The sequence below is a fragment of the Geospiza fortis genome, unplaced genomic scaffold, assembly GCF_000277835.1.
Source record: "Geospiza fortis unplaced genomic scaffold, GeoFor_1.0 scaffold1772, whole genome shotgun sequence".
Classification (NCBI taxonomy): domain Eukaryota; kingdom Metazoa; phylum Chordata; class Aves; order Passeriformes; family Thraupidae; genus Geospiza; species Geospiza fortis.
In genome coordinates this window covers 175,159-189,355 of record NW_005054570.1, presented here as the reverse complement: position 1 = coordinate 189,355, position 14,197 = coordinate 175,159, and the positions used below count along the sequence as shown (strand labels likewise).

At 38.6% G+C, this 14,197-nt stretch overlaps 1 protein-coding gene across 1 annotated transcript in view; it reads right to left on the bottom strand.

Moving 5' to 3' along the window:
• FRMPD4 (FERM and PDZ domain containing 4) overlaps positions 1–14,197 on the bottom strand; it is a gene marked incomplete at its 5' end in the record, with an annotated part of 107,951 nt that overhangs the window by 21,341 nt on the left and 72,413 nt on the right. Inside the window, 2 exons of the mRNA XM_005429713.1 lie at positions 948–1,052; positions 9,553–9,598. Of these exons, the coding sequence (XP_005429770.1) occupies positions 948–1,052; positions 9,553–9,598 (151 nt within the window). The remainder of the gene's footprint in view (positions 1–947; positions 1,053–9,552; positions 9,599–14,197) is intronic.

The following is a 14,197-nucleotide window of genomic DNA, read 5'->3' as shown; positions in this document are numbered from 1 at the left end:
CTTTCCCTAAATACTCTCTGTCTGACAATAAATATTGCCTCTGAAGTTGAAACATTTTCACTAAAATAGAAAAATGGATCACTGTTTCTCTGAATATAGTGAGCTATTTAGTGTTTTCAATCTAAAAAATTGAAACTACAGTTTGTAAGTAAGGATTACAATCAAGATAATTAACATTTTCTTTATAGAGGGTTATTAAATGTTGCTATTTCTTTTATAATTTAAGAAGAACAAGATATAACATTGCTACCTAATTTGATGATTCATAACCAGTATAGCAAAATAAAGAAGGAGAAGGAAGGGGAGCAAATCTTTGGAGATATTGTTTGCTTATTTTTATTTTAAAAAGCAGAAATTTCTTTTAAAAATGCAGTATTGATTTAGGTTTGGAAGAGAGTTGGCTAAAGACATCAGTGTGGAATGATGCTCTGGCAAATTATGAAAATGAGCTGTGAGTTCATGTCTGAGGAGGAGTCCAGTGCCTCTCAAAGGGAGGCTGACGTTGCCTGAGGTCTGGAAACAATAAGTTCAAGGAGATAAAACAAATTTTAAAGTGGTCTGTGAGGTTAATCCGTTTTTAAATTAAAATCTTAATCAGTTTCTCTGACATGGTACCTCTCTTGAGCTTATGGGTTTTATGAAAACAAAGCTGATCCAAAGAAACCAACAGACAAACACTATAAAGACTATAAAGACAAACGTGTTATCACCACAAAACTCATTCAGTAGCATCTTAATTTTATTTTAAGGGACAAATTTTTCATAAAATTATGGGCCTAGTGTACTTGAAAAAAGATCTTTGGAAAACTTCAGAAACAGAAAAACCCTTCTCTTTGCAAGCCTGTCACTGCTTCTCCTGCCATGTAATTACCTCCCTTTCCAGGCTTGAGCTGTACCTTTGGATGAAATGCTCAATCCTTTCTGAGGTTAAACAGCTGCATACTCACCGACACCTGCCCATTGATAATTACTTCCTCAGAGAAGCGCACTTTGACAGGATTGGACTTCAATCTTGCCTTTTTTGCAGCACTAATAAAAGCTGATTTAGGAGACTGTAAGAAAAGATGGTGACAAGATATATCACATAACCTAAAATTAAAACCTTTTTTTCCTTTTTTCAGTTATTCCCCCTGTTATATGCCGGAAACTCCATGCATACAGCAACATTTTGCATACAGAAGGATGGAAATACAGTCAAACCATTATGCATCCTAAGGTAATCTCTATGCACATACTGAACATACTGGAAATTATCCCACTGTTAGACTGGAGCAATGAGAAAGGTTCTCAGTGCACACAGAAATTCCTGTAGTGTTCCCACAATGACTGCTGTCACCCAACCCTGTCTGCATGAAGGGACACTGACCAGAGACCTACCAGCAACCCTTCCTTTACAGACTGAATGGAAAATCTTTGCATAATCTGTGATCTACTGGATAGACATACACACAACTTTTGCAAAAAAAGTGTCTGCGAGGTCTCCAAATGGAATGGCATCTCACTGTATTTATGCACTTCAGAGCACAGGTGAAAACCACCAAGAGGCATCTGCAAGCCATCAGGCTTCCCCTGAAGGCAGCCCCTAAACACACCCTGTGCCATCAATATTGACATGTTGTAGGACTTCATGGCTTAGAAGTGTAGAAGCATTCCCAGTTTTCTTCTGTGACCTACTTGACTTTTACCTACTACATTATGCAATGGGTTCACCTGTTTTCAGCCCCAGGAATAAAACTCTCCCCACCTGAGAAATTTGACTAGCAGCTACTTTTTAGTAACAAATTAAATATTCACAGTCAATGGTATTTCCATTTTCATCAGCAGAAGTGAGGTTGGTTTATTCTCAGGTCATTGCAAACAGTGCTTCTGGCATTGCCTCCTTCATGACCGTGATAATGGGCAGTGGAAGACTTTCTCACTTTGGCTGAAATTCACTGGGCTCTTTTGGGCCAGGTTTTGATCCATTTGTTTCGTGAAAATATGAATTAAGAATTTCAGAATCTTACTCTAAGTCCTAAGTGGCCTTACTAGTCCTGAATAAAGACTTAGGTGATGTTGGTTTTCCTGTGAGAAATAAGTAGAGACATAAGTGGTGATGATCAATGTGGCATGAGAGCTGTCCTTGTAAACATGGGAAATCTCATTTCTATCACTCAAATTTTGACTCAACTAACAATCTGCAGGAGCAATGGAATAGTCCAAGGTGGAAACAACGTGCTCCTCTGTTTCTGTCTCTGATCTCTGCTGAAACGGCTTAAAAATTTATTTTCTTGTGATGCAGAAGCCTTGTTTCTTAACCAGCTAGTTACTTGTTTCTAGTAACTAGCAGGAACAAGTCTAGCTCATTTCTGCAGGCCTCAAATCTACCATCACATTGAAAACATGGTAACTATTACCATAGGTTCAGTATCAACCAGTGAACAAGGAATGAACACTGACACATTCTCCCAGGAAATATCAGAGACATCCAGTAATTCCTGAGGCACAAAACAGAATCAAGAAATAAAAATAAATGCTTCTTTGCTTTCACAGTTCATTCTTTCTTACCTCTCTAGCACATATGACCACACAATAACCAATGATTGTAAATAACAGAAAATTCAACCCCATGAACAAACCAAGACCAGCTTCCAGAGTCAGTGCTGAAAAAAAGTGGAAGGTCCCCAGAAGTTTTGAAACAGCCACCAAAAAAAAAAAAAAAAAAAAGAATAGTGGGGGGAAAAAAGCATTTCAGGGTGGGGACCTTGTTGACTTCTTCAGCAAGAGGGGACAATATGGAAATGCTGAAGCAGTTTAAATACTGTCCTCTGGAGATTAATTCCTAGAAAGATACAGTATAACACAGTACCATGATTAATAAAACTAGAGATGCCTTCTCTAATTTCCTTCCTCTCCATGTAGTCCCCCTTGGCAATGTGTAAGGGGGATAGTCTATTTGGCACCCAAGTAATGGACTGCAAACTGTTGATTCCACTGCCACAGGGCAGCACAGCAGCTGGATTAGGCTACTGGCTTTCCCTTGCAAGAACAAGGGGAAAACAGTGGCTTTCTCTTACTATTCTTGCTGAAAAAAAATCTCTGTGCTGTTGCTTGCTTTTATTACAGATGAGTCACCAGTCTGGCCTCTCTTGACAGGCAGACTGCCAATTTTTTTCTGGATTCTGGCAAGGTTATTCCCATACAGCAATTCTGGAAAACCACTATGTGTCCCTATTGCTCTCTACAACCTCTTGCTCTCTACAGCCTCAAAAGTCACTTGCAGGAGGCATAAACACTTAAATTATGGTATTGCAAAAATGCAATTGGACAGCTAAAGGTTTGAACATATATGGGCTCCCAAGAACCCCTCTGGGATGTGGGGTTTGATGTACCCATTGCACAGCCAGGGGAGCACACCATGGTCTGCCATAAAACACGGCGCTTCCTTTCATTTCCACTTTTGCTGTGGCGACATGCGAAAAACTCTGGCCCTTTGCCAGGCACTCCAGGAGAGCCTAGAGCAGACTGTTTTCCAAAAAGCTCCAAACTATAAACTAGGGGTGTAAGAAAATGAAACAGCTGTGCCAGGTATTTGGCAGAACATTCTCTGCTGGTTAAAGGTTTGAGTAATAGCCCAGCTTTTGAGTTTAATTGCGCAATGTCATTGTTTCTACCTCTGCATCAACTTGACACTTGACATTTTCTCGTTGGGAATAGAAGTGTTTCCAAAGGACGTGCAAATACCTGGGAAAACAGTTAGGTTTGATTGTTGGAACTTGCCTGTCTAAAAAAGCCTCAGCAAGATGATGTGCAGCTCTATTGTATTTCAATGTCTTTAGGTTTGTAGAAGAATGTTATCACTTAATGATTCTCATAGTGCCAGATAATAATTCAATTATTTCTGAGGCTCTGTGTTTTAGCCAAATGGATGCCATTATTCTCAGTTAATGACCTTAAGCAGGAGGTGTTTACACTAATGCAGGACATCTATCACTGCAAGTAAAGTATTTGCATTGTTACAGACAAAAACAGCTTAATTAGAGTGACTTTTGCAAAATGAGGGCACACATTTTAACAAGAGTCAAAATAACTCAAAACCCTCCAAACTTTACTCTGTGTGACCTAAGGCCTGTTTCCTATTAAAAGCTCAAATTTATTAGGATTTTAAATAATTTTTACTTGTTTACATAGAATTCAAAGGAAAATATAAGCTGATCATTTCAACACTACCTAGAGAAACTGCTAACAAGAAAAATGAAGCATTGCACAGAGATATTCTTGGAGGAAATAATAGTGAAGACCTAGACCCTACTTTGAACCCTGCTTATAGTGACTGCAATCAATGGGCTTCCCATCAGCAGGGTTAAAACACAAAAGATTGCAGAACAGACTTTCAGGAAAATGTTACTTTCTCATTTTCTAGACTTTTCAAAATCAGATCCTATTTTTGTCAGCAGCATTAGAGCAGGTAATTTATTAACAGATTTTAGAAATAATATCCTACATTATGAAGGGAAACTTTTTTGATGGAAGTAAAAATTCCTAGTGCTTCATGCACTAGGCATAAACTATAATTTGGGGGAGATTGAGAAGGAAGTAGGTTTTATTTGCTGAAAAAGCCCCTTTGAGTGCTCTTGACAGTAGAGGTGCTGCAACAGCAAAACCTTTTTTACTCATGCTCATGAAAAAAAAAGGATTTAGTAGCTAGAAGAGCACAGTGTAGTACTGAGATATCATAAAGAAATAGAATGGTAGTAGTATAGGACAATCACAAGGTGAAAAGAAAACCTGCTCTGTGACAGTAAGCATCAAAATTAGAAATACTACATTTAAAACTACAGAAGCACTGTAGTTTTTAAATAGTCACGGAATGTATATATGCAATATATTTTAAGCTTGTTATTTAAAAATAGTCATTAGTTTAATATAAAATACTTAGTATCCTAGAAAATAAGGAAAAAATTGCACAAGTGCAAAAAACGAATTGACTTTTTGGTTCATGGCTAACAGCAATTACAAGTACCAGTATTTAACAAGCAAATAAAAGGTGAGTAAGAGGAAGAATTACATTTATTAAGTGGAACAGGACATAATGCCCAAAGGCAAACTAAATATGGTAATTCATAGCTGCGAACAAGGCTGAAAAGACTACACTGGCTCACAAGAACATTGTAGAAGAGCAAGTAGGGACACGGAAGAAATAATGTGGAGAAGTTTTACCACACAGTAATTTGTGATAACCACATGGCACTGACAGAGTATCATCAGGATTATTTCTTTGTTAAACTCTTGGTACAAATTTAATTGTTGGAATAGTGGTCAGATTTGGGTTCTCTCTTAAAAAGTTGGCAATCTATCATAGACAATTGTATTTAATTATTTGCATTATTTATATTTTACCATTTTTAGATGGTAGTCACAGTCTGATTATTAGTCCAACAAACTCTCAGTAAGATTGTTGCCACAACCATTATGATCCATAAATGTTATTTACTGTAATTTTTCTGCAACTGTTGTGTCTCAGAAGTATAACCATGTTAAAACAAGAAGCATCTCTTTCAAAACAGAAGAAGATCCTATCTTTTTCCCATTGCAAAACTTAATGCACAGCAAAATTGCCATAGATCTCAGCCAGGCCTGGACTTCATCCAAGGAGCTTAAGAGATTAATCATGAAAGCAACCTATCAAATGATCTCTGCACATAAAATATGAAATGATATCAAACAGGCAAGTTATTTGATCTAAGTAATACGTAAAACTTAATAAGGCAACAATCAGAATGATAGTTCATTTACAGAATAAAACAGTCAGAAATTATAATCAAATGCCATACTTCCAGAAATCAAAACTCTGAACTGCTTTAACTGCTTGAGCTGCTTGGTGACCTCCTTAGGAGCACTGGTGATAAGAACCTAACAGAGATTTTTAGATTGATGGAAAGAAAAAGATAGCCTAATGCTTTGGCTTGGTCATAATTAAAATGAAATTTTAATGTGTTTTAATGTGTTTAAGCATTAAACAAAACTGAATGCATTTAAGCAAAAATTATCTGCAAAAGCTTTCAAAGAGTACTAAGTGAACTACAGAGTACTATAAATCTAGATTACATCTACTTTCACCTGCAATCATAAAGGATGGTTACTTAAAGGCAAAATCAAACCACACTCCAAATAGCACAAAAAAACCAATTAAGAAATAGCACTCTTGTAATCCATCTTGGCAGATATTTTTCATGTAATGGTAGAAGGAAAGTCACTATCAAGAAGAGAGATCAATTAAATGTTTGTTGAGATGTACTTCTGTCAAGAAGAGGGAAGAAATTCAGTCTATTTAAAAGCTCTTATTTTCCTTTGTCTAGTTTCTACTTCATCATCCCAGTTTTATTAGCAAAATAGTAAAAGGAAACATGGAGGAGGCAAAATTAAACAAACATGCATCATAATTTTTGAAGGCATAGATATTATTTCCAAACTGTAAAGCAAATTGTATTTGTCAGAGGATTCCCGGCACAGAAGACCAGGACAAGTACACAGCTGGAGTCAGCAACACCCAGGGGTTGCAAGGCTGAAAAAGATGCCAACGGGCTCAGGCACTACTGACAGCAGGGATCAGATGCTCAAAGTGACTCAGGAGCACCCAGGAAATCTTGCAGCCCAAGGTTGGCATAAACTGAGGGGTCTTGCATTGCTTCAGGGCCAAAACTTGGCTGCACAAACTGGCATCATCCTAGCTGCTCCACATCCCTACAGACACCCTTGCTTCCACTGCAGAAAAAATTGAAGCTGAAAGCAGTAGGGGGAGGATGCTATGAATCAACAGAAGCCTGGTCTGGACAGGGAGGGAGGTACAATAATACTGCACAGATGAGATCTACCAGGTGCAACAGTCCTGCACTCAAGGCCCTCCCAACCAGTTCATTTCACTAAGCATCCCAACCTTGGGGTAAAAATCAGTCAATAAAGCTAGCACCAACATACAGGCATTAATCTCACCTTCTAACTGCTCTGTGCACATCCTTGGGGAGACTATCTCCATGCCTACATGAGCTTAAATGTCCATCACGCCCAAAAACCCAAGTGCTTTGTCTGCTGAGGTAGAGCTGGGGGACTCTGATAGACATACCAGAGTGGGGCAATGCAAATTCATGTACAAAATGGGCACATCAGTCCAAACAGCTGACAGAAAAGTGTTTCAGTAGCATCCTTAGCTCAGTGACATCTAGAGGTATTTCAGATACTGATTAGATTTTGCTGCTACTTAACAAGAGGAGCAGGTTCTGCCTTGTCAGGCCTCACAAAGAGCTTGAACAAATAGCTGTGAATCACAGACACAATTAAAGAATGGAAGGTACCTCAAAGATCATCCAGTTCCAAGCCCTGTGCCATGGACAGAGGTACCTTCTAATAGACAAAGTTGCTCAGAGCTCCATCCAACCTGGCCTTGAACACTTCCAGGGATGGGGCATCTGCAACTTCTCTGGGCACCTTGTTCCAGTGTTTCACCACCCTCAGAGTAAAGAATTTCCTCCTAGTCTAGTCTAAACCTACTCTCTTTCAGGTCAAAGCTACTACCCCTTGTCCTGTCACTACATGCAACGCCTCACACTTGGTCATGTTAAACTTCAGAAGATTCCCATAGGCTCATTTCTTGAGCCTGTCCAAGTCCCTCTGGTCCTTCAGGGGTGTCAACCATCCCCCTTGACTTTGTGTCACTTACAAGTCTGCTGAGGATGCCCCTAATCCCTTTGTCTATGTCATTGACAAAGATATTAATTAACACTGGCCCCATTATAGACCTCTGTGGGGCACCATTTGTCACTGATGTCCAGCTACTGATGGGGATTCTGAGATGTTGATCACAACCCTCTGGATGTGAGCATCCAACAAATTCTTCATCCACCTAACAGTGTCCCTAACAAATCCATCTCCCTCCAATTTAGAGACAAGGATGTTATGGAGGATTGTGTCAAAGGCTTTACAGAAGCCCTGATAAAAGGTATCTGTAGACTGTCCCTTGTTCACTGATGCAGTCACTCCACAGAAAGCCACTACATTGGTCAGGCAAGACTTGCCCTTGGTAAAGACACCAGGTAATGACTTTCTTTCTTTTCCAGGTTAAAGGCTGGAGAAGGACTGTACCTGTGCTGTAAGGTCTTCCATTGAACATGGAGTGCACAATTTATTTGGGTTTCAGCTTCCCTTACATTTAGTTTACACAGGGCTTGCTCTCAGACCAGCAGCATAACAATAAGAGGTCACAGCACCTCACAGACGTAGTATTACACTTTGTTGTCCACTTTCAAGGGCTACACATAGATGCACTAAAGCAAATGCCCTTTCTTCACCTGACATTTATAGACAAGAATTAAATCTGTCAATAGATGAAACCTGTATAAAAAAGAAAAGTGTGTGAGGATTTCTTTTCCCCCATCACATATATTCACTGTGACCTAAACCACTGGCTGTAAACCAGCAAGCGTTACAGGCAGATAGGCTCTTTATTTAGTCTGACCAGGCCTCATTTTCATTTAAGGTGACTGATATTGGCCTGATCCCAGATCATGTTCCTGACAGAGGTCTTACTGCAGAGTGACAGCCCTTGCCCGTTTTTGCTGTGGAATTGGAATGCATGCTCTTCCCCCACGAATCAGGTGCAGGGCAAACTGGCTTCTAGAAAGATGCAGGACAAGTAAAGCTGCATGGCCACCTCAAATCTAACTAGAAAGGCTAATGACTAGTACAGAGACACACAGTTTTCAAAATGTACATTTTGGCAGCTTCATCAGATAAACTTCTTTTCAAGTCTTTGTGTCAAATCCACCTCATCTCTTATTCTTGCGTGAAAAGGATGCAATTATCCTTTGTTAATGAAAACTGCTGTGTATCAGGCTAAACAACAGGGAGCCAAATGGACCTGCTGAATCTGAATTACTCCTGATGCATGGCTGAGGCCCCTCAGCAGCCTGCAATGTCCATATGGCTGTGCATGGACAGATGAGTTTCCTCCCCTGGCTTGGCTTCTCCCCTTTTTTCATGGGAGATGGGTTTGAGCTGACAGGTCATGAGCCCACTCCCACAAACCACTGAGTGAGTTGCAAAGTCACACTGCATCAACCAGCTCTGAATGGGCTGCAGTTTCTCCCAGTCCATTCAAGGAAACCTTACATGTTTGTCTGTCTGTCTCTGCTCTCCCTTCACCTCCACAGGCTGGAGATACAGACAGAGCCCTCCCTTAGACAAAGTACAGCTGCTTTGCTGCAGCAGTGTAACTTTTTGGGACCAGGGCAGAATCAAGAAAAACCCAGGAAATGCAACAAACAAGAAATTGAAGCAGAACTCAGAATTCTGCTCTATCACTATGAGTTTAAAGACTGTTATTTTTTAATTTACTAATGTAGCTTTTGAGTAGAGGACACAGTAATGCCATCTTAAACACCACCTTTAATAGACACAGCCCTTATTGCACTTCTTTTTATTGCACAGATAATGTAGGGACACAAGCAGAATATGGGCAGAAAAAAGAAGCTGCTATGTTGCTAGGAAACTAATTCAGAAAACATTGACAATACTTACAGGGTAAGGTTGAACAACAGTAAGGAGGATCGATTCTTTGCAGCTTCTACAAAAAGAAAAAACAAAGCAAAATCAAGTAAAGTCATACTTTTATTCCCTATTGATAACCAGCTTTTCTTTTTAATGGAGAAAACTGCATTAATGTGGAAGAATGTTTATTACAATGACATAGCAGAGTAGTACAGAGATTAATAATATGCCAAAATAATGACAGATATTACGAAATAAGTTTTTTCCAATCTAATAAATTGAATTGGCCTAACTTTGCAGTTTATGTTACAAACTTTTTGCTTCATCAGAGTAACCTGCATGCTGCAATAACAGTTGTCTCTAGCAAGAATGAAATAACCTTTGATTAATTGCATTGGTTCAGCATCTGTAGTCCATTAATTTCTTTTACCTACTTTACAAATGCAAGTCACTTTTATACCATCTAGCTCTTGTACATTTCAAGCCAAATCTGTTTGAAACAGCAGCATTCTTTTTCAAAACAAAAATGAGGACAAAATTTAACCCCCATTCCTTCTCTAGCTCACCTCTTTAAATGGGTGGGAAAAGACTAATGTTTGGTGAATTCTCCCATTAGAATTTATAAGTTTTTACAGGATTGCTAAGGAAAAGTTTTTCTTTCAATTTAAACAGCTCTTCTTTATGATGAAACTAGTAAATGCAAAACATATGAAAATCTCTAAAAATCCACAACTGATTTATAAGATAAAGAGAGGAAATTATTACGAATCTTGATGTGACCAAGCGGCCTAGACAAATAATACATATATATTAATTCTTGGTGGGTAGATGGGGATAGTAGATAACTGTGGAAAAGTAAAGTGGAAGGAAGGAAGAAAAGACAATCACAGTCGATATCTTTTGTTTTACCTTTTGATCAGATGGTTGCAGTGGGTGATATTAGTTAAGAAAAGGTCAGTTGCCATTTTGTTGAGATAGAATTAAATTTCTCTTGGTTTTACTACTTTCAAACATAAATTGTTTATTTACACGATTTACCACCCGGCTAAATTGTCAAGGAATTGATTTTGCATGCCTGACCTCTTGAGCAAAACTAACTAAAAAAATCATACTGTATTGGTTGTTTATAGGGTCACCTTATAGGCAAAATGATAACTCTGATATGCAACTTAAAAAGCCAAAAGGCAAAAAAAAAAAAAAAAAAAGGAGGAGAGAATGAAGGCCTAGTCAGAAAAGTGTTCTGGAAAGCCAGTCTACACTTGATGAAGCAAACACATTACTAAATGCCAACAGGGACAACAAATTCTACTTTTGCCAAAGCCATCAGTCATGTAAGGAGTAAAGTATAATCTAATATCATGTAACTAAAAAAAATTAGCTGGAGTTTCAATTTCTTGCTTCTTTTATTAGATATTTGTATCATTGCCGCATTTTTTTGGGAATCTACAAATGCATGTTGAGAAAGGTAATTTATTTCAAGAATCTCATAATCTCTGTGCTATCCACATCTATCCAATTATGATTGCTATCTTAACCTAGGCAGGCTAGTAGACAGAAAGGCTCACAGTTGTTAGTTTGGGATAAACTGCAGCACTGGGATAACTGCACCATGACCAAATGATCCTTTCAATTACTTTGAACGCACTACTTTACCTTTCTCATGCTGTTCATGACTACCCCACCACCACTGCATCCTGCAGTCCAGCTATGTTAGAGAGTTGTCTTTAAAAATTAAAATCAGCTTCTTCTGAAAATGTTTTTCAGCCATTCATTATTCTTGGATTAAACCTGTCCAGGTGTCAGGCTAGGGAAGACTCATGCTAGATTAGCAAGTGGGGTTTTTTTTAACAAAAAGATCAAAATATATATTTGGTGGACGAGACTTTCTTGCAGGATAAACACTTTCATTTGTGTGAAAGGATGCTAGACTCTGGACCATACATTCAACATTTGAGGCTATAATAAGACCCTTGGAGTATCTGGACACAATCATGTTACGCATTCAAAAAGTTGGTGTCAAGCACTACACACAAATCCCTCATCACCAGAGTAAACATCTCCTATAAAACTTGTGCTACATACAAAACACAGCACAGTTCCAAAAGAAGTATATATTTAATCATCAGCTTTTTTGATCTGCAGTACTCAGTCATGACTCCATTGCTCATTTGAAAACTTCCTCAACTAATGATGACAAAACTCTGCAGGAGAGCTCATCTTTATCACTTCTGGTATGGCTAGCATATCTTATGAATCTACATGGTAAACCTTGCACAGCACAGGAGACTGCCAGTTGTACCGTTTATTGTATATGTCACAAGAATGGAGAAACAATGGAATCATTGACTGTGTGATGATCTCTGTGTTTTGTAGCTCAAATGTATGTGGACAAACTTATGTCCCCAAGTGACAGTAGGACATACAGACAGTGAAGTTTACAGAAACAATGTACATCATCACACTGAAATGTGAACTATGTCTTTTAAACAACACCTGAAACACAGTGGCAAAGGCTATAAAAACCCAATAGCAGTCTTAGTTTCACCCTGAAATGTTTTTCCTCATTTAATTTAAATTTAAAAAGAGCCTATATTACAGTAATTTTAATACCTTTCATACTCACTTAACAACTACCTAATTATTTCTGTGCTCTTTTAGAGTCACTTAAGACCAAACATCTGCAATACCCGCTTAGAAAACAAGCTGCTGACTTTTTGAGTGCTCTGCCATCTGACTGGCTAACACCAACATCACAACAAAATATCTTCATGTTTCTTTCATTTCCTGACATTAGAATCAAATGGTGATAACAAGGCTGAAAAATCTGATTGGAATTTGTGATTCATCTCTCTGTCCTTCTCCGTGTCCTGCATGGTGATTACATCTGTCCATTCTCACTACTCCTCACAGCTGCAACAAGAAGAGAATATAGATGGTTTGACAATCAAATTATGTCTATTATAAAGGTTAAAGTTGCATTACTAAGTATCAGGCATCTTGAGCTGCATGAGGCATTAACATTCAGCTGCAATGGCAGCCCCTGTGAACTTGAGGCTGGAAATCACTGCCTCTCTTCTGCTTCTTGCTAGCTGGAAGAGAGCAAGGGCAAAGGCAGGTGAGGCACATGGGGGAATCCCAGTACCTGAGCCAAATAGAATAAGTGGGTCTGTTATTCATATGCATCCTACAGCAAATATAGCATATAAATAGAATAAATATATATGTTGCTCTTAAGAGGGAAGAATGAAACATTGCTTATGCTAATTTTAAAGCTTTAAGCAGTTTTATATACTAGAGGAATACTTGATTTCTTTCACACTGGGGATGAACAAATAAAGAATTAATTAAAGCTATAAAAAATAATATAATTTTCAGGGAATACAATTCAGAAAAATCTTCTAGCTGTAACTTAGCTGTTTCATTCACAATGAACAATAAATTCTGAAACTCTTGTTCTGAAACACTTTTTCCCTGGTATTTTAAAATTATCTGTTTCAATTTGGGTCACACTATTGATGAGAAAGGTCTGAATACCACAACTGTGGATTTTGATGCCATGATCTGCAGTATATTTACACTACATTTTTGAAGCAAGGAAATGGAAATCAATGGGTCAAAAGCTAACTAAAAAATGCAACAGGTTACCTCAAATGCCCTATTCAAAGCTAAGGAAAGTGGAAATTATCTTTCAGCATTATGAATATTAACACAGTATTAATGAGCAAAGGGTTTGCAAAGTCACTCTATTGTACATTTGAAATTATTTCATAGAATGAATCACAGGGTTGGCAGGGACCTTAAAATAATTTAGTTACAACTGAGGATCATTTTTATTTGAGCTGCATATACATTTTTAGAAAAACCTGTTTTGCAGTATTTATATTCACCTAGGGAAGTTACAAATTTCACTTCCCCAGGGTTTTATCACGAGCAATAGTTCCTGTGGAAGAGTTTTCCCCAGAGATCCAGGTATATTTATTTCCAGGGATGGTGACATCTTCTGGAAAGACCTTGGTGGGACAGAGCTGACCCAATTAAAGACAGTTTCCTCATTCTCAGTTGTTATTACACAGCACAGACACACAGAGTGAGCCTTGAGATCCTGTGATGATGCCAACCTGCCTGAGTTGACCTGGGGCACCTTGATAAACTATCAGACAAAGTCAGTACTCATGGACACCCATGAAACAAGGTGGAGGGATCCAGGGAGAAAGGCTTTAAGAAGGGTTTGCTGGGCTGTTTTTGCCACAGGAGAAGCAGCACTGTGCAAACAAAAACACCCAAGCTAAAAGCCCAGACAATTCTCCAGCAAGAGCCACGGCATGTGGGGCTCTTCCCTTTCCATTTCCAAAGGTAACCCCACAGAACACAAACTACATGCAATAGTTCCATGACTCTAATTGACAAGTACAACAGATTACACCAAGCTGGAAGCCATGCTACCATGGGCAGATACCTTTTGGTCTTTTAATTACATCTCCCCATAGATAATCACTGTTTCAGCAGCAGGGGAAGAATCAGACCTCTCCAAGCCTAGGAAGATGTTTTCCAGAAATTTTTTTAGGTGAACACAGAAAATTATACTTTCTCTGGAGGTTGCCAATACCTGGAAGAGCCAAATGCTGGAAAAGTGGTAATGGGATTTCAGTCTCTGCCTTTTCAGCTGACCCCTGGG